Below are 27,596 nucleotides of genomic sequence, written 5' to 3'. Positions count from 1 at the left end.
GCCACATCTTCAAATGCCATTAGAAATATTTTAATAAACTTTTGGTTTCTTTTGGTATAATAAATTGTCACATATCCTACAGCTAACAGGTAATGGAACATCATGTTTTCCCAAGGCATGTAAGAAAGCAAACAACACTGCCTCTGCATTATTCTGTAGACTTTAAAAATGAATGCCAGAGAACAACTGTTCATGTGGAATTTTATTTCCTTCAGACATGCTGATGCTCTTTGTAACAAAAAAAAAAAAAAAAAAAAGGAAAAAAGGGATAAAAAAGTCCAATCTAAACTTTTCCATACACAGTATCTTGAGGCACAGGTTCCCCTACCTTTTAATGAATTTTTTACACAAGCTATATCATGTGTTACAACATTGTTTCTATTTGAAGTTATGGCACATTGACTTTTTGGGGTGAAAAAAATTCTCCTCTGTGTTCAGCTGCTACAATATGACACAAAGTTAAAAGTTAACACCATGACTAAATACTCTGATGCTTTTTTGCTGGCTTTTTTTGGGGTGCACATAAATAAAAGGCACACTTTTTCTGTCTCCTCTCAAATCATTTATGTAATGTACAAGCCTAACTTCCCAGCACTGCTCCAGGCCTGCTGGCCCAGTGCAAAAAAATATTTAAGTCATCTTCCAGTGCTAGTAGCAGCTTTATATGCTTAACCAATGGCTTTAGTTTAGCATGCTACTTCCACTGTGGTGACTACTGACAACAGGCCAACAGTGTTCCTGAACAAGAAAATTACAAAGCCTAAAAAAAAGAAAAGAAGTTAAATTATTTATATTCACTTACATGTCTATTTTCCAGATGTGTTCACAATGTTCAGAAAGTGCACATTTTGAAGTCTTGTTTCAGTATTACAAATGTCCATGACCTCCACATTATAGCAGCGCCACTTGCAACAGTATCATTAAAGAACTGTCAACCTTTCCACGACTGACCCTCTTCCACAAGAGTATCATGAAAATACAAGAATTTGCTCTTAGCTAGAACTTAGTGTCCATAATGTCTTCAGTATGGTATTTTAAAATATTTGCATTTAACTTTGTGCAGCAGTCAGAATTTGAAAAGCAGAAGTTTAGCAGTTTCACTTTTTGGCGCTCATTTTTACTTAAAATATTTTCAAGAATGAAAGTGATCTTACAGCACATGAAGAGCCCTCAATAACAAAAGCTCCACTAAGTATTACACACTGTTAGAAACTTAACAAAACCCCATGAGATTTAGTTACTGATTTGTGAATCCTTACAAAATTACTTTTCATGATTTAACAACAGATAACATTGATGAATTTATCATATATAAAAACAGCTTAGGTCTTAACATCAATGGTCTGACAAACATATTTAAACAAGAATATTCTGAGTTAAGACTAGTGCTAAATTTAGCTCCTAAATACAGCTAAATTTAGATTTAAGAGTTTAGATACTCTCAGTTTAATATGCCTTTAAAAAAGGTAAAGTCCAACTTTCAGAAGAGTCTGTAAAACAGCCGTTTCAAGTAAGTCTGGAGGAATTAGGTATTGTGGCTAGAGTTACCATAAATATGTACTACATGCTGACTTGACAAGATTGTGTTAAAAGAAGTGTGAGTTGAACCACTACCTTTGAAGGTTCTTGCTTTGGTTATCTTTAAAAAAAAATCTGACTGTTAAAATAACAGTGCAAGTTGCCACATGCCTCTTTCTCGATGTCCTCTTGTCAATTGGTTTTTATTATATGTCCACTGCCAGCAATGGACATTCTGCTTGGAAAATCCACCTCCTGCTGTGAAAGGTTTGGCTGAGCCAAATGAAGAAAGTAATTCTGATATCAGACTCAAACGGAACACACTATTTCATTTAGTTCTTGTTAAGAGTATTTTAAAACCTTCTTCACCTACAGTCTTTTTGAAACACAAGGCACAAATAGAGAGTGGACATTCCAGCAAAAGGTGATTGTCTGAAATTAATAGTCCACAGCAGTCTTCTAGTCGAGCACAATGAAAGATTTTTGCTGTCCAATTCTACGCCACATCTTCTAGATAATCTGCAACGTCGCTTAACTGAGAAATGGTGAGGTCTTGTGTGATGCTTTCGAGCTGGAAAATAAATAAAATTGCAAACTCAGAAATCACACAAACAGTAAGTATTATGTCAGGTATTCCTTCATATGCTTTCATATACCTTTTGGCCTCAAGCTTTCAGTGAGATTACTCAATCCTTTGGGAGGTATTCAGACAGATCTTGAGATACCGGGGTAAACCTTTATATGTTGGGCATGAACCAGTTTCAAATACTTTTTACACACCTAGAAAGGCACAGTGAATTGTACTACTGAACAATTGTTGCAGGGTTTGTGTTTTGTTGGGATTTTTAAAATCAGTATAGCATCTAACTTAGCATGGATACTAAGTGTAAAACACAGAACATAACAAATAATGCAACCTTAACATATAACCTAGGAACTTAGGATAATGGCACATTACTTCACAGAAGGTTGGAAACAAAGTCAAGATAAGATCAGAAAAATAAAAAGAACAACAATTTAAAAATAATCATACTTTATCACTGGCATTTGACTCTTCTGTTCCCACAGAAAGTTCGTCTATTTCTTCACCGATACTGATGTCACTTTTTTCTGAGCGATGACTTGTACTAAGAAGAAAGAAAACCATAAGCACAGAAATAAGACTTCCTTATCAAACATCCAGGTATGAAATTTACTTCATACCTGACATTTGATTGGAATTTCACTAGCAAGTTAGATGTGAAGTTATTTAAAACCCCATAACAACTAAAGGCTTCCTGCCTATATGAAGCCATAGTAAATACTGAGAAATACTTAGGCCTTGATCATGCAGTTTACACCACCAATACCTCCACATCATAAGCACAAGGCTGTTAAATATTTATTACTGACTACTCATGATGCCTTATTTTCCAGATTTTATTATGATTACATTAACTGCTAAAACATTATTAAGTGCATGGTTCAGAAAAAAAGAAATAAACCTCAAACCCCCTCCACAAAAAAAAATAGTATCATCCTAGAGTTAGCAGTTGGTTTTTCAGGAATTCGTTATCCCTATACAAAAAGGGACCGGGCTCGGTTGTTTTTTTAACTTGTAAGTAAATGTATTAAAATAGCAAACTGAAGCTTAAAGCAGTTCAGAAATACTAACAGATTCCAGTGATAGTGACTGTCTGACATATTATGAAATAATTCAAATATGCTAGTGGATATGCTTATAGTGCACAAAATACTATCCTAGTGGGTATCATCCTTCTCTTACCTGTTGAAGTCATCAGCATATTCATCATCATCTCCATTTCCTAAATAAGGTTTAAAAGCTATTAATCAAACAAGTTTTCTCTTCAGGAAACACTAAAATACATGGTTTGATGACCAGAAAAAGTAGGAGTAGATTAAATTACTTATACAGATTAAAAGGACAAGTTATCTTTGTCATTAATTAATCTCAGTATTATTAACATAAGTGGTTTCAAAACTGAACATATGTTTTCAGGACGTTAGCTGTATTGCTGAATACAAAACTTAAATACTTGGCAGCTATATCTTGAGAGAATACTTCCTTCACACCTTCTTTATATTGCACCAAAAGCAAGGCAACTTTCAAAGGTGTGGAAGGCAAATAAATATGCACTGAAAAGCAGTAATACTTATCGGGCTATTTTTACCAAAAATACAAACCTGCTCTTTTTGTAGAAACCTCAAGAATAAAATTCATCACTTGATACTAGTAAATGCATGTACAGAATGAATCAAATTTTTGCTCCATGTGTAAAATATTAATCCATAAGACACCACTTTTCACTTTTCTGTATTTCTTTAGATCACATCTTGCTCTTAACTACATTAAGCTTCACAATATATGTTAACTAGAATGACATAAGTTAAAGCTGAAGATTTTAGTTCAATATGTGTATTTGAGTTTCTCAGATTCCTTTAAGAAGCTGGGCCAGAATTTATCAGTTCTGGCCAACCAAAAATATCAGAGCTTCCTCATGTTTAGCAGTTACTTGCCTAATTCTAGTGATCCCAGCTTTGCATTCACCAACCGCAGGTCTTTCAAAACAGAGTTTCTATCCAAATCTGTAAACAAAAACATTTATATCAGAAATTGGACTTGTGACTCTTTCAATAAGATCCCACTTACACACACCAACCAAACATTTGTAACAATTATTCTTTTATAACAGCCTTACGTGCTTTTATAGTATAGCAATATCATATTAAATTTTCAGAGTTGAACTCTGATAACATTCAAAAACTTGAGGAGTAAACAGGGATAATCTCCCACTACTCAGGGATTTACAACATGAAAGCAAATACCTCTAAAGAACTGGTACAAATAACTTAAGATGATACAAAGGAGTAAGCCAATTTCGGTTTAAAACTGAGCAGCAGAATTATACACTGCTTTATATACACACAAAAAAAAGGGGTGTAGATAAGTATTTCATGCTCCAAAGCATAAAATGCCCCAGTGGTAGCACAATATATCCAAACCAGCGCCATCGCCAAGAAAGCACTACTGTAAAGCACATTACAGCCAGAAGGGGGCCACATCATAATCTATAATTTTTCCATCTGAACGTGTAGCTTATTCATTTCATTACAGAAATGCCATCTACAATCATCAAAACACAAAAACATATGAAAACTTACTATCAGACTCCTTTAGCAAAGGTGCACCAGTCAGGGAGCTTAACCCACTTTTTAGAGGTGGTGCATCAGAAAGGGATGCTAGACCTCCTCCTTTATTAGCCTCAGTTTTCCTGTAAAAAACCAAATAAATAAGTACTCCACAGAGCTGTAAAATATGCATAATTATTTTATTTTCTGTTATTAAATTGTCATTAAACTAGAAAAGCAGTATTACAGCAAAAAAGAGAAAGGGAAAAGGACTATTCACTCTGCAACCTAAAAAGCAGTAGGCAGTTCACTGGCACAAGTGTCAACCACAACATTCACTGAGGAAAGTCACTTTCTCACCCATGCAAAGACTTCCGCCTGTCTTCTCTCACAGACAGAGTACCATCATCAGCATCACTATTTATGTCTAGGGACCTTTCATCATCCCCACATGTAAATGCAGCCAAAAGAAAAAAGATTCAGATATAAATCAGTACTTTAGCTTGTTTTACATCTAAAAGAGATTACATCTGATGAAGCTATTATTTCTAAGAGCAGTCAGTTCACAGAATGAAAACCTCTCGGTTATAGGAGGACAGAACTCATTGCATGTTAAAGTTCCTTTTCCCACTACCTAGTTCAAATTCTACTTGCAAGCAGAGGATGAAGAAACGCAAATTAAAAGAGACCAAGATTTTCACATTTAGTATTGCCAGAACTGTTTACTATTTTGATTCTATTCCTATTAATAATGGACATAATTTGAATCATTCATTATCTCTAGACCACCAAAATATCATGTGCAACATCACACATTAAAATGCTTCAAAATTTTTAACAATGGGTCAGAGACCTAGAGACCCTCGATCATCTCTCACACTGTCATTAGCAACTCCTTGCTCCTTTTCTCTCCACTGAAACCATCTTAAAGGAACGGGCAAGATTTCCATAAGGAAATTACCTTTTTGCAAAGAAAGCAGTGCTGGCAGCTGTCCTATTTACTTACCCCTTGGGACTTGAGTACACCAGCACAACATACCACAAAGGGAATTCCACCTGAAGAATGTGGGGTTTTTTGCCCTCTAGAAGAGTTGCCAGGAAGGTAAAAATGAACGATTCAGCACACACAGCTCGCTACAAATAGATTCTAGCTCATTTGTTGTTAACATGTTCAGCAAACCTTATTATGGGGTGTTACTGTAATAGCTGCATCACAATAACATTATGTGCTACAAAATACTAATTGTATTGACTTACAAATGATTCTGCAACCTCTTCTTAATGTCTGCTAAGCTGGAGCAATTCTCTGATTACTTGAGCACAGCAAAAGAACATCATGAAGTGATCCTGCAGCATTTCTCAATATAGTGGTATCTAAGCTAAGCTTCAAGATAACTCAACATGATAACACAAAGATAGGTTTTTCAGTTTTGTAACAAAGCTGCTGCACACTTCAGTCACTAGTTCTTGTTTCAAATGGCATTTTTCAGTCATCAGATTCCACAGATGAACAATAAAACACGTGCTTTGGATGAATCTGCAAAATTGACATACACAGAAGTCACTGAAAACACAGAACTGCACACAAAAGGTGTTGCAACGTGAAGAGGAAACCCTCATCTGTAAGAAAACTTCCTGTAATAACAGCCTATGAAGCCAGTTTAAAGTGGTTTTTGTATTCCTTACAAAGCCGTACAAGTATTTAATGCACTATCCCTGTCACTGTCCACTTCCTTTAGTACAGATCACCACTGCAGCTCTGTTGCAAGAAAAAATGCTGATGTCTGTGCCTCATACATGTTCATTCCACCCAAGAAACAGGCTGAGGATATTAGATACCCTAAATGATGCACCTTGAAGTGACACAGCTTTCTCTACTCATACTACATCCAAGAGATCCCAGAGGACACTGTGCATAGAATAGAACAGAATCATGGAATAGAACAGAATCAGAGAAATGAATACTTCAGAAACAAAATGTTACAGATCTAAACACAAATGCAAATAATCAAGTAACAAATAGCTCTCAAAGGTCTGCAAGCATACAGAAGATAAAATAAACCACATATTAAGTAGAACATCTATGTTACCTACCAGCCATAAGTTCTTTCTGGTTTGGGTATAGGGTCATCAAAGAAAGAATCTCCCTCTACATCATCTTCATCCACAACTGGATCACTTTTTTCTTTGGTATTCAAGTCTTTGTTTTCTAGTTGAGGATCTAGTTTTGCTTCACTAGGCAGAAAATGAATACTTCTTTTGCTTGCTTCCCCTGATGAGACACTTGTATCACTCTGAGTCTTGTCAGCAGCCTTGAAAGATAAAGAATGGAGTAAGTATTCATGTCATGTAATACTCTAAGTGTATACATAAATGCACAACATATTACATACACCTAGCATCACTTTTTAAAATATTACCTCAAATTCCTGAGAAGTACTAGTAAGTTTATTAGTATCATCAAGGATCACACCAGAAAAAAGTTGTTTCATTACTTTAGAAAGTGCTCTTTATTGTTGCTGCCATTAAAATCTTTTGTTCCATCCTGTGCATTGCTATGCTATCTACATCACTTCTATTATAAAAGCAAACCATTTAAAAGTATCTTGGTTATCAAATAAAGAAATCTATAGACAGACTGATTCTTATGCTTTATTAATGTTATTTCACAACACATCAACAAAGGTTCTTAGTTACAGCCACTGCCTTCAAAAGAAATCAATTTAAACCCATGAAAATTACTCTAAGTTCCATATTAAACGGTAATCTCTGCAGTATAGTATCAGGTTTTAAAGTAATAAGCATAAGAAAACTGCAGTTACTGATATATTCTCTCTTCAAATACTAAAACCAAAACTGACAATAGCGAGATTTTAAAAGTACATAACTTTCAGTCTTTTTCTAATGCTTATGGCTCACACCTACAGTCTACAATGTAAGGACAATTTCATGTGCAACCTTTAACATCAAGTCATACAACTCAAGCTGTAACTTAGCATGGCTTTTTGGCCCAAAGAACAATACCCTAATTTACCTAGATAATCAAGGTGCTGTGAAAGAAAAATGTTTTTCTATTATTACCTAGCAAGGAATACTGATATTTTTACTTTCTCCTAGACTTATTAAAATTAAGCCAGTAAAAGATTTATTACATTAGCTTCCTTTCTACAAACTAATAGCAGCACAGTTTTGAAACAAAACAAAAAGTATTATTTAATCCAGATAGCCAATATGTAGGTTGCACTGTCCGAAGTATTTTTTTTATCAGTCATTAACTTTCATTTGGAAGGCTGAAGCAAAATTTTCAAACTAAAAGCCATGGAAGTTAAAATCACCTTGGTAGGTATTTTTCATACCAAGGTTATTTTATCTCAGTCACAGAGTAACATTCAATTGCTGGAAGTAGCTCAGTTTTTGAGGGCAGGAAAAAGTACTTAAACCTGTAAGTAGTAGTAATAAAAATACTTTAATTTCCTATCCTAGAGGAACAGAATTGTTTTTGAAAATTACGGGCTTAATAGCCTGACTATAATAAAAGGGAAGCTCCAGCTACTTTTCTGTTCTGGGCCCTGAGGGAACAAATTGCTACTTATGTCAAAGTATAAGCACAACAGTTAGTCTTTGCTTGGAATCACATATATGAAAGTTTTGCTGAAGTGGAACAAATACTTTGAAATTGCAGATCATTTACCTGACTGCTGTCATATCTGCAGTTTCATAGGAGTTCTCTCTTTTACTCATCTCATATATGTTACAAAGCTTTTCATTATATATAATCTTACCTTATTTGGTATAGAGTGTGCACTTGACAGTCCATCAGATGATTTTGATGTGGGGCACTGGCTGTCACTTAGAACTGGAGCCACCTAAGAAGTTTCAAATAAGCCCTTATTAAAAATATACATTTAATTTTGTAATAACTGGCACTGGTGAGGTCGCATCTCAACTACTGCGTTCAGTTTTGGGCCCCTCACACTAGAAAAGATATTGAGGTGCTGGAGCATGTCCAGAGAAGGGCAACAAGGCTCCTGAAGGAGATAGGAAACATGTCCTAAGAGGAACAGTTGAGGGAGTTGGTATAAACAAGAGGAGGCTCAGGAGGGTTGTAGTGAGGTGGGGACCAGTGTCTTCTACCATGCCTGCAGTGAGAGGTCTAGAGGAAATGGCTTTAAGATGAGACAGGGGAGATTCAGATTAGGTATTAGAAAAAAGAAAGCTTCATTGTTACGGTGGTCAGGCACTGGAATAGGTTGCCCAGAGGGGTGGTGGAGTCACCATCCTTGGAGGTGTTCAAGAGGCATCTGCATCTGGTGCTGGGTGCTGTGGGTTAGGGGTTACAGTGATGGTGCTATGCTGATGCTTGGACTGGATGATCTTAAAGGTCTCTTTCAACCTCAGTGATTCTCTGATTCTATGATAATTGCATCCAACAAGAAACAAGGCTACCATCTGCACTCGCGCAGTATGCAAACCCTGACACCATGTGTGGGAAGACAACTGACAGAAGAACTAGGGAAAACTGGGAAGCTGTAGTTACACACAGTATGGAAATCACAGGATGAAATGCAGCTGCTGCTTCCTGGATGGAACGTAGCTGGCATGCATGAAATACATTCCACGATGATTCCACACAGCAGGTAGCCCACATCCCTAAGCACACTCTAAGAGGGATGAAACAGGGTGGAGCAGAGTGAAGACACTGCATCCAGGCTCTGCAGTAATCCTTGCAAGGACAACAACTTGATGGTACCATGTAACTGGCAAACCACAAAGCAGCTGTCAGCCAAGGCAGATGGAGACCTTGTCTTGCTGGTGTGAACCAGCAACTGTGGCAAACTCACTCTACTCAGATGAACTTAGCATTACAATTAGATCATAATGAAACAACGCACACCTCTATCCCAAAGTTACCCCCCTCCAAGGTACAACCACCCCTCACTGAGCATGTGCTCTGTATTTTACTGACTGTATCTTAAAGAGTGAAGCAAGAGAATTTTATACCATTCATTAACAAAAGTGTGTATGACTACCAGTCACTCAAGCTCCAACTAAATGTAAAGAAATAGTATAAAAGTACGTTAAGAACAGGGAGAAGTTATGGAAGATTCCATCATAACTTCTGGGATCAGCTGACAAGCTGAACCTGTCTTCTCCCCTGCTGGGGTGCCCTTTGGGTAAGGACCATATTCGATGCATGCCGAGCGATTATCTTGAGCTAGCTTTTATTGGTGGTTAGAGCTTGTCTGTATATTGCTTTAAATACATTTTTACAGTCTGTTGTTATCACTGGCGATCTTCACACCTCAGCCTGTCACAATTTTCTCTTATCAGTGTGATTATCAATCAAGTGTGTTACTCTGTAAACTATTCAGCACAAGTCCTTCCTACCAGCTGCCAGCAGCAGAGACCATGCTCAGCTGAGTGAGGAGATCCAGGAGGGGCTCTCCGTTTCGAAACTGTACTAAGGGATTTGACTCCAATACAGTGCTAGCATGTGTGCCTCTGCAAGTCAGCTGAACAGCCTACCATGCAGTGGACTGCTCACAGGAGTCCCCATAACAGGACACGGACAGACTGGCTGGGCACAAGGGTCTTGGCTTTCCTGGGGCATTGCCAGACTGATCAAACACCAAGGGCTCAAGGAAACCCCCATTTTGTGTGGCAGAAAATTGCTATTAAGAAGTCTATGACAACTCCTTCTGAACTTAAGCTTTCTTTTGGACACTGAATGCATCCTGAGTGTAGAGAACTTTCTTTCAAGTCACAATCAAATGCTATTGGTTGGGTTTAATTCATTTAACCAACATACTAATTATCTATTCCATTCAAATACTACTGTCATTGCCTTGAAGTAGTTCAATACTTTGATATATTTAATTTTAAGTACATACGTTTTCAGAAGAGCTTTAAGGCTTTTGACAAAACTCATTTGAGTCTTTTCAGTCATATTAAAATTAGAAGTATGCCAAGGAAAACAGGTACAGATAACAGTGTTATTAAACCACACCAGAAATTAGAAAATAAGTGACACAGTGTTTTGTGTCATTTATCTAGATTCACTCTGTGCTACTATGTTGTAGCAGAATATTAATAAAGAGCCCTAGGGTGGTATTAAAAGTAATAATCATAAAGTTATCTCTTATCTCTCTGATATGTTGAAGGCATAATCTAATAAAGACCTGAAACACTCTAATAGTACAACAATAGCCAAGTGTTTGTAATTTCAGTTTATTTTTCATCACTGAAAAAAAATGAATAAAGAATTATAAAGAAAGACATTCCAAGTTAGTATTACTTACTTCTCCACCACCTGGAATCTTTTTCTGCTGACACTTCCTAACAACCTCCAACAACAGGGGACCACCCACAGTACCTTCTGCTTCTGTAATTCCCAAATCTCGGGCTAAGTTTTCTCGACCATCAAGGCCATTTAGCTGGGGGACAACAGAAAAAAAGAATCGCAACATAGAAATAACTGTCAGAAAACAAAATATATATCTTGTAATATAACAAAGTCTTATTTAACACAGCTCTATTTTGATTAAACAGTGTTTATTTATGACTTCTTGTTGCTTGTGGACTAAAGTAATAAAATCATAGAATCACTCAGGTTGGAAAAGACCCTTAAGATCATCAAGTCCACCACTACACCATGTCCCTAAGAGCCACATCTACACCTCTTTTAGATACCATCTATTGCATGATTTACTTCTGATCTGTACCTGAACTTGTCACAGATCATGCAAAGTTGTTTTAAATATGCAAGAAGCCATCATTAGCACACTCTGGGATTAAAGAATTTATATGGCCAAGTTACTTTAGCCTATTACATTTAAGAGTGGATCCAAGGCCACCCAGCCACTGGTTCCAGCAAATTCATGGATGATGGGGAGTTGCCATTCCTGTGCCTACGGAACTACATTTGCATAGGTCAACACTTACTTTCGGTCCCTGTTCCACTTTAAAAACAACAGGGTTTGGACAGAAAAAGGGATGAAAGCAATTTGGTATCATCCAAAAACCCCAACAACACTTTCTCAAACTCAACTTCACACTATAGGAGAAGCAGAATGCTACAGCAAACCCAGGTTGGTTAGCACAACCCCAGATAGCAACACTGCAAAGGGCACCAGTTTATCTTATCTCTTATGATCATATAGTGACACTTCCTATCAGGACACTGGTCAAGCAAATACCGAAGTGAGCCACCACTAGTGAAACACACTGAAACAGTGACTAAAGAGACAGTACAAGAAACTGCTCAGAGGCAGGAGCTAGTAGAGAAAGACAAAGGCAAATCTCTCAGCACTATACACAGCAGTCTTGGCCAGCTTACTTAACTTTGGCCAAATTTCCTTTATGCACTGCAATAGGTGAAATGGACACACTTATTGGAAAACAGAAGGGGGTGTTTCAAAGAGCATGAGATGCCTTTACAATGCAAATGAAGCACTGCTCCCCAGAGTGAGTGGCAACACACCACAAAGTGTGGCTGTTTTTGTTTCTATTGGTAGCATGAACATGAATCTTTTTACAGATGTGTTCTGGTAATAAATTAGCTAATTTAGCTAAGGATATTTGGCAAAGAACACAGTTGTATGGGATTTTCTTTGAATAAGCCCCTAAAAAGAAACATGAAGTTCTGAGAAATAGAAGCCAACTAATTGATCGATTTGAAAAAATTGGATTTTGATAATATTAAGTATTTAAACTGACTTCAAGAAAAAAAAAGTACTTGAGATGTAATGAAAAATTTTGCCGTGAAACGAAACTGCTTCAAACCCAAAATTGTTATTAAAACCTTCATATCATAAAAAGAGACAAAGGGACAAACATGATGAAAACCCTCTAATTCAGTATCTAAAGCCTTAAAGCAATCACTTGTGCCACGTGATCATTGCATTTCCCTCCCCACTGAACTATTCTATTCAATCACTTTTTGTCAAGTATATCTGTACTAAGTCCTTTGTGTCACTGAAATTTCTCTCAAAGTAGATGACTGACATTATTTTAATTTTCATGTAACAATACCAACTTAATATTATGACATAGTAAAGTTAGTGGCAAAATGTTGCAGGAGTATGCAGGATTTGTATACTATTATATGATCCCACAAAAATTATCAGCTTGTTAATTGAAAATTAAATTATTATCTAGCATTGATTTTGATAAAGAGAAATAGTCATATTAGCCCACTTTCCTGAAAAATGTGTCTTTATGACACTAGGTACCTTTTACAGACAAAGCATTAAAAAAATTATTTTTAATAGACACAAGTAAGTGGTTTAAACAAATCTGCCATAGCTTCTGCATTCATTGCCATGCACTTCATACAGTGAGCATAGCATACAAACAAAACCAGTATATCTTACTGTGCTTGATTCAGGCTGAAAAACAGCTAAAGTAAAATCAAGATTGAAAAATCGTAGAAATTCTGCAACAAGACCTGCTACCAAGCGACCTAAAAAGAAAATGAGAAGACTTCAAATACACCAGTTATAAAAATATCTTATGTCAAAGATTTAACATTAACACCAGCACACATGGCTTCAGTATGGACATAGTTTAGACACTGAGCAAACTACCACCTCATAGCAAGTTTGTATACCAACTCTCTAATTTCGAACTTGGACGTTGTATCAAAATCATTTTAGCCAGTAATACTGCAAGAGCATACAGACTGCTTACAAAATTCATGTGCAGCATTTTAAACTATTCAGCTGTTTTAAAAACATCACTTTGACATTTGTCATATATGTCCATTCACTCCTGTACCTCTACTCTTAGTTTTCACTGGTTACTCTTTCTATTGGTCTAGAGTGTCTCTGAGGTAGCACAACCATAAGTCATCATGAAATATTAATTTCAATGTATTAATCGCCTTAGTCAAAAACTAAGGCTTTTATTGCAACTTCAGCGATATTAACTTTAAAAATTATAGACTTAATTCTATTCTGAATGAGTAGTAATTAGGATACCTGAAAGAAACAAAAGCATACTTAATTTCATGGAGACTGTACTGTTAATAAGATTCAAAGATTTAACCCTTTGTCTCCTCTTTTTATTACCTTGAGAAGTATATACTGAACAAAGAACTTACCATCCTTTGTACCTAAAAAACTTTTCAAGCTTTCATTTACCAGAGGTGCTTTGTTCTGTCAAAAAGCAAAAACCAAACAGTAATTAATGTCATCTACATGCTAGCAAGAAACTGAAAACCATAGCAAGATAGTGTTTTGGTCTACTCTGCTCCGCAATGATGCCCTGCCTATGTAATTCACTTCTTAAAAATCTACCTTTGTATTAATTCTACAAGTAAAAGCTATGTAGCAATAAATTTATTTAGGCAAATTAAATTTGTTTCGGAGCTAAAGTAATTTCACCAAAATTCTTAATAGCATATTGATTTTTTTTAAAAATCTAATGACTGAAGAGGTAAGCTAAGTAGCTAACTTCCCAAGCTGCTCCTCTAATATAGTGCAAAGTTTAAGGCAATTCAGTCCAACCTTTTAAAAAATGGAAATTAACAAATCTTCCAGATGAAGTGTGGACCACACTAATTACTAGTACACAAATCAATACTAATCTTCTATTAATTAGAAGACCTTCAAAGAAATCATGAAAATGTTTTTTTCTCCCTTGTTAGATTTGCCCTCTTCAATTTTTAAACAGAAATAAATCAATATGCCATGTCTGGGTTTGTCAAAATCGTTCCGGGATTTTTCAAAACAAATTCTAAATGCCATTTGTAAGATGGAATCAATATCCTGGGTAAGAAAAGGATCAGTTATAGGTATTTATCACTACAGTTGCAAATGCTAACACAGAAGAAAGTGCTACCTGAAAAAAGGAAATCTTGCTTAATATTTAAGAATTCAGAGTAGTGGTAAGTATTAATATATCACCAGTGTCTACAGTATAAATTTAAAATCTCATGATACATGTAAGCTTTTTGAAAAATGGTGAGCTGAAATGTACTGCAGCAAACTTCTATTCAGGTTACTTGAACTATTGCTATTACTCTCCAGGTAGCGTGGGAGGTTGCTCTCTGGGTGCTCTATAATATGCTGAAGCCTCCCATAAAGAGATGGTACTGTTCTTCCATATCACCCTTCCATCATGCCTTCTTCAATGATCTTTTGTTAAATTTTTAGAATATGGAATCTCATATCATGGAATACTTACTTCCCCTCCTTACTAACATCCCAATATTGTCTGTTTCAGTTAAGCATTTTCCCAGAAAAAGCACAACCACTGAACCAGTAGAGGAATAAAACAGTTTTTCACTCCTCTCCTTTTGAAGCAGAGAGGCTGGACATACAGCATTCTCTACTCCCCAGTTCTAGAAAATAGAACGACAGAGCAAAGCTGGCAGTAGAAGAGGTCACAAAACTGGTATCTCCATACCACAGCAGTACTGTTATGCAATCATGATAGTATCCCATTCCCTTAATACTATTATATTGCCAAAGTATCAGTACATAGTCCATCTCTTAATTAAGAGTTCATCTTTAAGTGTTAAAGCAAATTATCCTGAAGCAAGTCTACAACATCCTTATGGGAAATACCCTAAGCATCAGCACACTTGGCATTTTACTGCATTAAACTGTTTTCACAATGCACTTGTCAAAAAACCCCAGTACAATATTTTCAATTTCAAAAGACATTATTCTGATTTGATAAAATCTTTATCAGTCAAGTAGGTATCTTTTTTAGAAGATGTATTTGATGGAGAAAATATTTTGTTATTCTGGTCAACTGGACAGAAGCCATATAAACCCATCAGAGACAGACACTTATAATATCAAAAGGCTATTTAACAATTCCTGTTTTTAAACATCAGGAAACACCGTGATAGTCCTGTTTTGTGTTCTTAATGCATCATGTTCTTATGCAGAAATACATCTTTTTATCTTGCTACATTTCACAAATAGAAAGTATTAAAGCTTTTATATTTAATTCTACATGAAGGATATTTTTTCTTTCTGATTTATTTTTTAAGGTTCTCTTACCTCCACTTTCTCTTGCTCTTCTAATGCCAAAAACACAGCTGCTCGTAACTCTGCCTGCCAAACAAAAAAAAAACATAGCATTTCTACAAGCACTGTTTTGCCTATGCACATAAGATGCAAAGAGCTAGCATGTAGCTTTACAGCTATTTGTTTCTCCTCAAGCAACTTGGCATGGACTGTAATCTCTATCAGTGCAATTAAAACACTTAAGATTACAGGCAATGTGACTTCAGGCAGAGAAATAGTAGTTTCCAGTCTGAGAACAAGGCAGGGGGCAGCACAATTTGCTACAAGACTTCCAAAATTATTTCTTTGTACATAAAAAGATTCCAAAGTACCTACATTATCTCCTTTTCTTTGTACATAAAAAGATTCCAAAGTACCTACGTTATCTCTTATTAGTTTCTGCCAAGAGTTAAACATCCATCTCTCTCAGGCAGCTTCAAAACACCTACCCTTCATTTGCAATTCATTCAGGAAATATGAACAAATAGGTCATAATAACCCATTAAAAAACTAAATATTAAGATATACAAATTCCTATGATTTCTTGTCAGAGTACACTCAAACCCCCAGAATCTCTCAGGGAAAAGAACAAGATCAGTCATTCCAATACACCTGGTAGTAATGTTTTACCTACCCGATTCTAAATACATTATTATAAAGAATCAGAATTCTTCTAAGGACTACTTTGAATATTGAAGCTTAAGCCTTGCCTACTTTTAAAAATTTTTTGTAGGCACTACAGTTCTACTTTTTCCACTGAACGTGCCAAATGGATAACATACATGTGATGAAGTAGTTTGCCACTTTAATCAACTCTTAATCTGACATTTTGAAGAAAGTCAGTAGACAACACTGCAGTAATAAACTATAAAAGACAGTATACTAAAGTTTTCTCAACAGAAAAAAAAAGCAGAATTTAAAAGAAAGATTTATTTCCATCACTAAGAATAAGACCAATATGAAGAATGTCTGGACTTCCTCATATATATTACAAGAGGTACTAAACATGAAGTAACTGTTCCCTCCCATCAAAAAAATAAAGCCAAAAGTAACTGCCCACCCAAAACAGCCCCAACAAAGCAAAAAAAAACCCAAACCCAACCAAATAAAAGAAAAAAAAAAACAAAAAACCAAACATCAAAACCAAACCAACCAAACAAAAAAACCCACCCAAAAAACAACCAAACAAAAAAAACCCCAAACACCTTTCATGGGAAAAACAAACACTTTCTTTTTAAGGAACCCCCTGTTTGGACACCTTTTTGAAGGACAAAAAATAATGCAAAAAAGCTAAAATTTCTCACCAAAAGAAGAGTAAAATGCTTACAATAATTATATGCAATGGTCATACTGACACTGCAATCACATTTTTTTCAGTTGCTGGGATACAGCATTCAACCAGAAAATCCTTTTATAAGCAGCTAATTTATTTATTATTCTTACCTTTTTTCAAGTGTTGCGGTACAGTTGTAAATCAGTAAGACCTTTTACACACCCCATTAACCTAAATATTTTTCTTACCAAATCAGTTTTCATTTAACTTTGCAACCAACAGCTAATAACTTGTTTATTTAGTCTTATGTCACCAAGATAAACCTGAAATGGTTGCAAGGCTTTCTTTATCACTTACGCCACAGAAACCAAATATATTTGCATAAGAGGATAATAAAAATACCAAAGCATTCCTGACTGGCTATTACAACTGTTCAAAATAAAACACACCAGTCAATGCATGTGGGTAGTGGCAAATCCATGATCTGGATCATGGGACTGGAGAATAAAGTTGTCTGAAAGTAGCTGCCAGTACATCAGGTAATCCAGAGTCTGACCTCTTTTGAGATTCTGGGACAATATCACAACTGTCTTTTTTTTTTTTCACTTAACTGTGATTGTTTGTCTGCTTCACTCCTCTAGATTCAATCCAACAGCTTTTAGTTACTAATAGAGGAGCTTTTCTTCCTCATCTTATTCATTTAATGACACATGGTCAATTTTTCCCAGACGTTGCCATTCCCTGTGAATAGCTGGTTCACCTTTATTTATTTTAGTGCCCAATTAAGGTCAGGAGCTGATCACCAGAAGACAATACCACTGGTATTTACATCTCCCTTTAGCTTACCTGCATTATCTAGAATACCACCCTAAAGCCTTTCCACAGACAGACAGTCCCACAATCGACCCTCCAACCCTGTGAGCATCCCAATGTTTGAAGTAACACTTTCCTGTACTATCCCCACAAGGAAAGTTTACACTACTACAACAACACACTGACTGTCATACTTTGAGGTGGGTACTGCTCAGATCATAGCAAAATATTCTCAAAATATCATCTCAATAAATTTAGACAAAGAACCTTACACTAGAATTTGTGTGAGGTTAAAGCAGTAATTCTCAACTTCATGCAGAACAACGTAAAAAGCAACAATAACAAAGCTGAGGCCAGAGGAGTAATCACTCTAGTACAAGATGAATCATACTACACCAGTAGGATGGACAATGTCATATAGGCTTTTCAAGACCTGAGGCCAGTCACAGAGAATTTGAACACCAGAGATTGAGATCACCATCATTAGGTATGGCCACAGCAATTTGCTCCCACCAGCAGATTTGAAGGTTTATATAACTACACAGATTAATCCATTTACAGTGTTCTTCTTACACTTCTTTTGTTTTTAATGAGTATGTATGGTTTGCATTTGTCTTTGCCCCAGTACCCTTTGGCACCAGCCCAATCTGTGTTTCATACATTGTTACAATCAGATCTTGTCATTTTCCACATTTCCCTATTCCACACTGCCTCATTCTGCTAGCAGTTTTCAACATAATCCAAATACAACATGGAGAATTTTATACAACATCTAGTAGTAAAGCAGACCAAAGCTTGATATTCGAATTCCCCACCCATATTCTTTCTAAGTCTTCAATAAAACAGGATTATGTCAACAGAGACAGATGTTGATGAGTGTCTATGACTTTTACATCCATCAAGCCTACAGACTTCTTTCTCAGACTGTGAAAGACACCCATTCTCTTCTATCCCTAAGTAGTTTTATCAGGCAAGAGCTCATGTCAATGAAACAGCAATTTGGTTTCACTGAACTTAGCTAAAACAACTAAGGCTAACATTGTATATGACAAATACTGTCTGTGTTAGAGAAATGTATGGGTCAGTGTTTTGAAACAAAACTACATTTCCCCTTTTCCTTCCAGGCATTTACACCTATCAGACAACACTTTTTATTACTGATTGCTGTACTACAAATCAGAAATTGCAGTCTATGAAAAAAGCATCTTTTCTGCACTGAACTGTAGTATTCCTCTTTAGGACCGGGGTAAGTTTACCCTGTTCTAGATAGAGACCCTTGTACACATATCTTAAGTACTGTCCAGGAAAACAGCTCCTTCATTCTGCAGTTCCCCAGAAAACGGGTAACAGTTCTTACTATCTCAAGAGCTCCCCAAACACACTTTTTAGGTGGCATCTAAAAAAATGCCTATCTAATTTGGAAATATGCCCTTAATAGGAAGACAACAAGCACCTACATTAACAAGGTTATTGGTCTGATTGAGTAGTATGCTTGTAAAGCCATCCACAGCATCTCACATAGCAGGTACAGGATGAAAAGTGAAAGGATAAGATAGAGACCATTCAGGACTGAAAGATGACCTGTAGCCTGTAACTACCTCCTACCTGCAGGCTCCCAAAATGTATAGTATTTGTCCACGGAATTTCTGGGGGTTTTTTTTGGTAGTATTTGTCCTTGATTGTGCTGGAATATATTTATCCAGGACTTAAACAAGAGATCTGACTTTCTTAAGACAAAACTTGAGACAGTGTTTTCCAACAGGAAAACACTTGCGAACTTCAGACTCATTTCTACACCTCAAAGCATGCAGGCACATCAGTGACCAAGATGATTTCTTAAAATAAGCACAGACTCTGGATATGGCTTGTTCCTTGCATTCTGTCTCCTTTGTACAGCTACACAATTCACTTGCAATCCCAATATCCCAACACCTTCCAAAGAGATCTCATAGAAAAATAATTTTTTTCCCATCAAACTCTATTCATACTTTCTATTCCTGGGGCAATATTTCATATGAATGAGGAATGGTTTTCCAACACTGATCTCCAAATGCTGTGGAATACTGGTAAAAAAGTGGGCACTTTAGCTTCATAAACTGCTTTGCATCTATTGCATAGTTGAGTGTGACATTGTCTGCTAGTTAACAGAGCCTTGCTGTCTGCTTCATGCATCTCTCAACATTTCTACAAACCCTTAGAGTTCTGCAGCTTTTGCAAAGCAAGTCCTGGGATTTTTTTCATCCAAGACCCATTAGCAGAAACCATAATATAAATTTCAGCCTGCCAAATGCATATGGTACTACCCTTCTCAACCCACTTCAGCGGCTGAACATAGTTTTTGAAGCCAATACAGGCTACTTTGTGTATTCCCTAAGAAACAAGGGGTAGGCAAGTTCAGCAAGTGTCAATATGGGAGACACTTACTTCAGACACCTGCAATGGGCCAGCTGGAGGTGCAAAATCTCCTGCAAGCTTGCACTCACAAATCATTATCAAGATGTGCATCAGTGGATGGTGCTGTTAGATTCGTGTTTAGGGCAGTGAAATAACTGAAGTAATGCATAAGATTTTGCAGGACAATGGCAGAGATCTTCCAGGCAAAGCACAGGGATGTATAATTGCCATCTGAGCAGTGCTGTGGAACAGCCCCATGGGTGTCCAAGCATAAACAATCCCTTGAATATGTAAAATTCAGTGGCACATGGGCATCGTTCTGCACAACTCTCAGCATCTCCACTTCCTAACACCAAAAGAGCTGTCATACACCTTGGTAGATACAGAGCAGAAGCACTACCCTGGAAAGAGAAATGGCAGAACATTGAGCTGTTTTAACTGCTGGTGATCAACCCAGGCTAAACTTCTGTGAGCACCGGGAAAAAAACCTATACCAGTCTATATGCATCACAAATCCAAGGTTGGTGCCAAACCATAACCAGCAATTTCTCTACCAATATTACTCACTAGTACCCTCCCGGTCATCTCCATCTGCAAAATCTGTAAAGGTTCTCATTCTTGAGCATTCAGTGGGTATACTCTCCCCCACTGCCTGCTAAACTTTGAAATCTTGGCTAAGTGACATAAAGGATTGATTGTGCACATATGTGCACAAAGCCTGGGACTAGGAGTGGAACCAGTCATATTTAGACTCCTCTCTGAGAATATTATGAGGACCACATTGACATTTAAATATTGAATGTCAGTTAATTTGAAACAATTAAAAACTTATATTTAACTTATAGAACTAGAAAGAAATAAATGTTGCATAAAAAAATAATGATTCTACTTGAATCCAAGAAATGAGTTGATTTTCTGGTATGAACTGCTTTAAAACAAACAACACATCAGAACACACAGAAAACGGGAGCTTACGCTGTAGTGCACAGCATGCTCATTGTGACAGTTAATAATTCTAAGACATTTAAAAGCATTGTTCATTCTAGTACATGGATTGAAGATGCAAAAGCAAACAGGACAATTTTAACTGACCTGTGCACATGCAGTTAACAGCTCGTATTAAAAACTAGTACTTTTATCCTAACATCACATCATTTGCCCATACCTCAGCTGTCTAGGTTTTGAAGCAAATTAGTAAGAAATTAACAATACTAGCTGGCCAAAAGCTTTACTAGGCATATGACATTAGGAATGCTAACTCTCCTCACATAACTGTAGCAACAGCAAATTCCAGAGAAGATGCAAAATTCAGGTAATATAAACTTAAATTATTCCAAAAGAAGAGATTAAAAGATATAAACCAATACAAAACAAGATAACAAACAAACACACAAGAAGCATAATGGCTCCTCTTGCTCAGATGACGACAGCTTCCCTAGGAGAAAGATCACATTCTCTTCAAGACAGAACACCCCTATTTGTACACACAGAAACAGTGATAATTTTCACTTAAGTACAAATATCTACAGTTATAGATGTGTTTACAGAATTTATTCGAAAGCTGTCTTATTCATCAGACTAATTCCAATGATTAACAAACTATATATAGTATACATCTGTACTATATACATATAAGTGTGTGCATATATATATATACACACACATATTGCAGCTTAGAGAATACAGGAAATTCTCAAATGCAAGCAGCAAACACATTTATACAACTTCCAGTTTTCACAATATTAATTACTTTATTAATTACTGCAGTGCTCAAACTTTAAGACAAATAAAAAAACCATGAAAAAAAATTTTAAATGTCATATAAGTAACATTTTTTCAGCTAAGTCATTTACATCAACAATGTACCCAAGAAATTAATCTCAAAATAAGAATAAACTAATAAACTGCAACCCATTATAAAATCATATTTTATTAGAGAACTAAATTATGACACTAAGTTTCTTTCTAAAAATTACTCTCATTATGTTACAAAATGTGTGACAGTCCAACACATTCCATCCACTGAAATAATTCCCCTTGAACTCTAATCCTTCCAGAGATGTCTTTATCTATAGTGCTTCATACCAATGCAGCTATACATGGACCACATATTTTTTCTCCTTAATTAGCTACTTCAATAAATCACAAATACATTATTATAGCTTTCTGGCCTCATCCATCTTGAAAAATGGTCAGTACTCATTCTAAAGTATAAACTAAGCAATGGTTTTGATAACATGTAAATGTCCAGTTCTAACACATAATAAAAAAAAATATTGACACATAATAGATAAACACTATTGAACAAAATTATGTTTAATTCATTTTAATGAAAGGATAACTGCAACTCCTTTAGTGAGTGGTATAATCTAATTTCAATTAAAAGATGACAGTTTAAGAAGGCTTGTTCAACCTTAATTCTTCCAGCAATGGGCTTTTTGTCATGTAATAGTAGACCAAATTCTGTAAGTCATTAACACTACCAATCAACAGTCATCAAACTCACATGCCAATTAAGGTTTACAGCTAAGAAAAAAAACCCACCATGAATTCCTCTGGTCAACAGCCTTAGCCATAAGCATCCCAGTTATTAAACAGTAATGCCTTGTATTAAAGAGAGACATACTCCGGGACAAGGAGGCTGCAGTTTGTATTTTTCTACGTCATTTGCCTTAATGACACCTTACACAATATTGGATAGCGCACACTTTAAGCATTATAGAATAGTGAACTACAACAAATGTATTTACACAAAACTCAATGGACTGGCAACCATAGTATGAAAATTTACGTACTACACAAAGGCGGGAATTAAGAAACGACAGTTCATGAGCTCAGTGTGACCCCATTGCCTTATCATTCTTTTTTTAATTACAATTTTATTATCACCATATTTGCATTGTTTAACAGTATGTGAGTGGCTAACAGGTGGCCCAAAAGGCCTATCTGACATCTATTAGAAAAAGGTCTCACTACTCAGAACACAGTTCTGAGCTAGAATCGTCATTCACTTACAGAACTTATATAAGGATCATCCATTTTAAAGGGATGAACAACATGGTTTTGAATATTATTTTGCTGAAAAGTATGACTACTTCAAAATGCAGTAGACTTGAAAGTACGCACACAAAGATGCTCTCACTTCCATAAACCCCTTCAGTTGTTGAACTGCTCTTGAAATATCAGCAGCGACCATCCATCCACCTGCGGAGACTTAGAGCACTGTGGATAAACACTCCCATCCTTGACCTGAAAGCTACACCTCATTTCTCCTCTAGCCTTGAAGGAAACGCATTTATTTTTAGGCTTCCATACCTGTGTTGGTCTCTGTAATGCACAATAATTATTGCTGGGAACTTTTAAACTTGAACAAGAATCCATGGAACCAACTTTCCTACTCTTTCTGGCACAAGCTCAGGCTGCACCATAGACTCAGAAGTAACGTGCACTCCACTATCTTCCGTTTATTTACTTAACATAGCGTTATTTGCTCCCTGTAAGCAAGCAGACGGCATCCCCAGACAGCTTCCAGACTTAGCAAGCCTTCAAGGCACAGCTGAAGCAACCCACACTCAAGAAGAACAAGTGCTTAAACAGCGACCCACAATAACTCCCGCTTGAAACTTTCAGTAAGGGCTTTCCGTATCGAAGCAGGGATTAACTTTACCCATTCCGGCTGCCCATCGCTTCCAGCCAGTTTGGCGGCAGCAAGGGAGCTCTTGCGGCCACACGGTACCTGCGAGGGCGAACGCGCACAGCCGGGGCCGGGCTCCCTGCGGCGGCCCCGCGCTCCCTTCCCTCTGCCCGCCGGGGGATCCCGAATTCCCGCGGCCGCGGGGCAGTGCGACGGTCAGGCCCCGGGCCCTCGTACCAGCTCCACCACGAGCGGCCGGGGAATACCACGGAGCAAGCAGGCGCCACCGCCAGGCCGCGACGCCGAGGGAGCGCCCCAGCCGGGAACACCGGCTGGAAGCGGGAGTGAGAGAGGACGAAGCTCGGGAAGCCTCAGTCCTCCCACACTCCGAAGGGCTGCGAGCCGCCGTCAACGCCAACTAACGCTCCCCGCCGGCGGGAGGCTCTTCTTCGCCCACCTTAATCTTATTGAGCACCCCGCTGCTCTCCAGCGTCTGCACCAGCAGGTCCCGCAGCTCCGTGTCCTCCTCCGCCGCCGCGGCCGCCATCTTGCTTCTCCCTGACAACCGCCCAAACCGCGCTAGCGGCGGGACCGGCCCGGCAGATTCGCCGCCGCCGGAGGCACCAGCCTAGAGCAGACCCGAGGGAACGCGGCGGACCGGGCCGGTGACCGCCCTCAGCACCGCCCCGAGAGCGGACGCAGAGAGGCCGCGGCCACCCGGCGCTTTTGCCGCCCGCTGAACCTGGAAACTGCGGCGGCGAACGGACAGCGCGGGCGGCGGGCGGGAAGTTCAAAGTGGGGGCGGCGGTAACGGCTGAACTGCGCGGCCGCCCGCGCCCGCAAGCGGCCCCTCAGATCCTCCCTGTCCCTCCCTTTCTCCTGCCGCGCTCGAACGCAAGGAACCACTCGAGGAGCGGCTGAGCTCATTTGGTCTGTTCAGCCTGGAGCAGACTGAGGGGAGATCTCATCACAGTCTACAATTTCCTCGTGAGGGAAGCAGAGGCACGCAGCCATCTCTCTGTGGTGATCAGTGACAGAACCCAAAGGAACGGCATGAAGCTGAGTCACGGGTGGTTTAGGTTAGATATTAGGAAAATGTTTTCATCCAGAGAGTGGCTGGACACTGGAGAAGGCACCCTAGTGTTCCCCAGGGAAGTGGTCACAGCACCAAGTCGGTCAAAGTTCAAGAAGCGCTTGGACAAGACTCTCAAGCCACCCTCTCCCAGACCTGGCAGCTGCAGCTGCTCTGTATTCGGGCTGAAGGAGTGAACAGCCCCCGTTCCAGGGCCACGCTCGCTCCAGCAGCTTCTGAGGGGGGCAGCTACCCCAGGGCAGCAGTGGGCTCCGGGCTGCTCTGCTGCCCACAAGGGCACCTGGCGCTGCACAGCACCAGAAGGGGCTTCTGGAGCCCTTGTTTCGTAACAAGCATGTTCGTTGTTGCTCCTCAAAACAAAAAGTATAAAGCTTTGTAAATTGTAATGCTTATTCTACAGCACTACGTGTGGTATTTTTTCCACGCTGAACTGCTTATTATTTTTCGTGAAGAGAAGTCCAATATATGACAAATAATTTTGTAAGTTAGGAATGCTCCAAGGGAGCATGTACACAGCTCTGGGGCAAGGCAGGGCGTTCTGGAAGCTGATTTAAAAACATGTGCACCGACTGTTGAGGGATGCTCTAAAGACTTGGCAAAGCCTGTGAGGACAGGTGTCCATCACTCCACCCCACTGCTGCTGAACATATGGGAGATACTGCTGGAGCCCCATGCCCATTCATTCCCACAGCTGCCCAAAGAATATAGTGTTGCATTCTGAAGTCCTGAAGCTTGGAAACATTAGCAGTCTTTCACTTCAGTACAAATCTGTGTTAAAGTAAACCCACAACACTGTACTTAAGCACTTAAGACAATTCTTTCCATTTAGTTTTTCAAAACCGTGTCAGAAACATAAACAAATAGTAAATGGAGAACCATAATGTCTGGTATTACAGTTATTTTTATTTGTCCACTAGATTTCCAAACTTAATAGAAAAACAGAAACCCCTTGAAAAAATATTTGATAGAGTTAAAGGAAAGATGGAACAAAGGAAGAAAAATCAGTAGACATAGCAGGTAGTTTATAATTTGTAAGATTCATTTCAGCATTTCACTAACAGTGCCTTCCAGCTTTCAAACACATATATAATATTTTGAATCCATTCTACAGATAACCCTTTCTGAGCTCTGCAAAATACCAGACTATTATACAGCTAAATATCCACCAGCTTGAGGGCAGCAAAGCACAGTCCAGTAGTGTCCTATTGCAATGTACTCAAACTGTCTCTAGTTTGAAGGAAATGTTGTCATTCTGAATGTATGTAATTCCCATGTCTAACTGTGGAAATCATAGAAACACATAACTACATGCTCTTAACACAATTTAAATTAAGTTTAAACTTTCAAAATCATCCATGGACCAAATCTATTGACTTAAAATTAGGACATGGGAATATACATGTTCCGAAATGTGTACATCTGCTCATAGTGTTGTAAATGTATCCTTACCACATTTTTAAGAATAAAGTCTAGCTGGATTTGTTTGTTTTATTTGTGCAATGGGAATAATCAAAGCAAAACAATGCATAGTGTCAGGGAGACAAAATTTGAAAGTCTCTATCTTGATTCTTAAATCCTAACACAAACTGCTGAAAGCTGGAAAAGTGTATTCTTTTGAAGTGTTTCAACTCATTTTTCATTGGTTTTTTTTTTTCAGGCCACACATTTCAACATATAAACATATAGAAATCTAGGATACTACCACATTTATTCAGAATTTTCTGAGGAGAATGTAATTTTCATGAAATTTAAAAGAAACTTTTCAAATATTCTGACATTTCCTCATTTTTTCATAGCATCATGAGTGCTAATAGGCAGTGATCAAGAGAGAAGTCAATAGAGAAACAAAAGATCATAGTAGACAGATAAATATTAAACAGAAAATTGTAAGGAGATGATTATCCAATGTAGCTGTCCATTGTTTATCTTTCCGTATTTCACAAAAACGTTCTTATTTTAATAACAGCCTCCATGAACATGCACTATTTTATGATATTGTAACATAAAAATGTGGCTTCTTTGTCCTAATATTTTAAAGGCCTACACTGTTTCAGAGTAGCTTTGGATCTCTCTTTGTAACCACTCTGATGGGAAACTTGTCATTTGGCTTAGTTTTCACAAAGTGCAAAGCGGTAATTTGGCAGCCTGAGAGCAGATTCCTACTGCACCTCAAACAGGATTAGCATTGGAGCACATGACCCTGCAGGCTGGACCGCATATGCAGTACAGCCCACTCTTTTCACCCCTAGTCTGCAAAGATAAAATCAGTCTGAGAGAACAACTCTGTGTGCTTATCTATTGACTTAATGGGCAGTGACAATGGGCAGATGGAGCCCTGATGTCCTCAGCGGCAGGACGAGCCGCGCTGATTATAAGGATCTGGAGAGCTTCTCTATTTTTAACTCTTCAAGAAAATTTCTGAAACTTTTGATACCTCTTAGACAACAACAGATGGATCATTCATTCCATCCAGCACATTTTCATGTTTCCACAAAAAGGTAGGCAAAGAGATTAGTTTTGCTTCATCCTCCTTCTTACCATGTAAATGCATAAACATAATTAATTTTTTTTACCAGTTAATAAAACTGAGACTTTGAACAAAGACCTTATTACAAAAACTGTAATTAATCTGTTTAAAACAAATGTTGTTTTGCTTGTGGAAACAGATCTGCCCACATATTTCTTAAGTGCATTAATGTAGGATGGTTGTAACATACCCCCTGT

General features: G+C 37.8%; 1 protein-coding gene across 2 annotated transcripts; it reads right to left on the bottom strand.

Moving 5' to 3' along the window:
- Window positions 1-184: 184 nt before the first annotated feature.
- Window positions 185-24,454, bottom strand: CEP43 (centrosomal protein 43). 2 transcript variants are annotated; one of them, XM_069010165.1, is made up of 12 exons: window positions 24,237-24,454; window positions 15,660-15,713; window positions 13,748-13,802; window positions 13,020-13,108; window positions 10,947-11,081; window positions 8,430-8,513; window positions 6,742-6,959; window positions 4,681-4,790; window positions 4,036-4,104; window positions 3,284-3,323; window positions 2,552-2,645; window positions 185-2,089 (listed from the first exon to the last, which is right to left on the bottom strand). In XM_069010165.1, exons 1-12 carry the CDS (start codon window positions 24,324-24,326, stop codon window positions 2,015-2,017), a joined length of 1,113 nt encoding a protein of 370 aa, XP_068866266.1. In that variant the 5' UTR covers window positions 24,327-24,454; the 3' UTR covers window positions 185-2,014. The 2 variants fall into 2 exon arrangements, with proteins under 2 accessions (XP_068866266.1, XP_068866267.1); XM_069010166.1 differs by lacking the exons at window positions 13,020-13,108; window positions 13,748-13,802; window positions 15,660-15,713 and having other exon boundaries at window positions 24,237-24,453.
- Between the last annotated feature and the right edge of the window lie 3,142 nt (window positions 24,455-27,596).

Source organism: Aphelocoma coerulescens, chromosome 3 (assembly GCF_041296385.1).
Source record: "Aphelocoma coerulescens isolate FSJ_1873_10779 chromosome 3, UR_Acoe_1.0, whole genome shotgun sequence".
NCBI classification, from domain to species: Eukaryota; Metazoa; Chordata; class Aves; order Passeriformes; family Corvidae; genus Aphelocoma; species Aphelocoma coerulescens.
The sequence above is the reverse complement of the archived record's forward strand: the minus strand, read 5'-3'. Positions and strand labels throughout refer to the sequence as shown.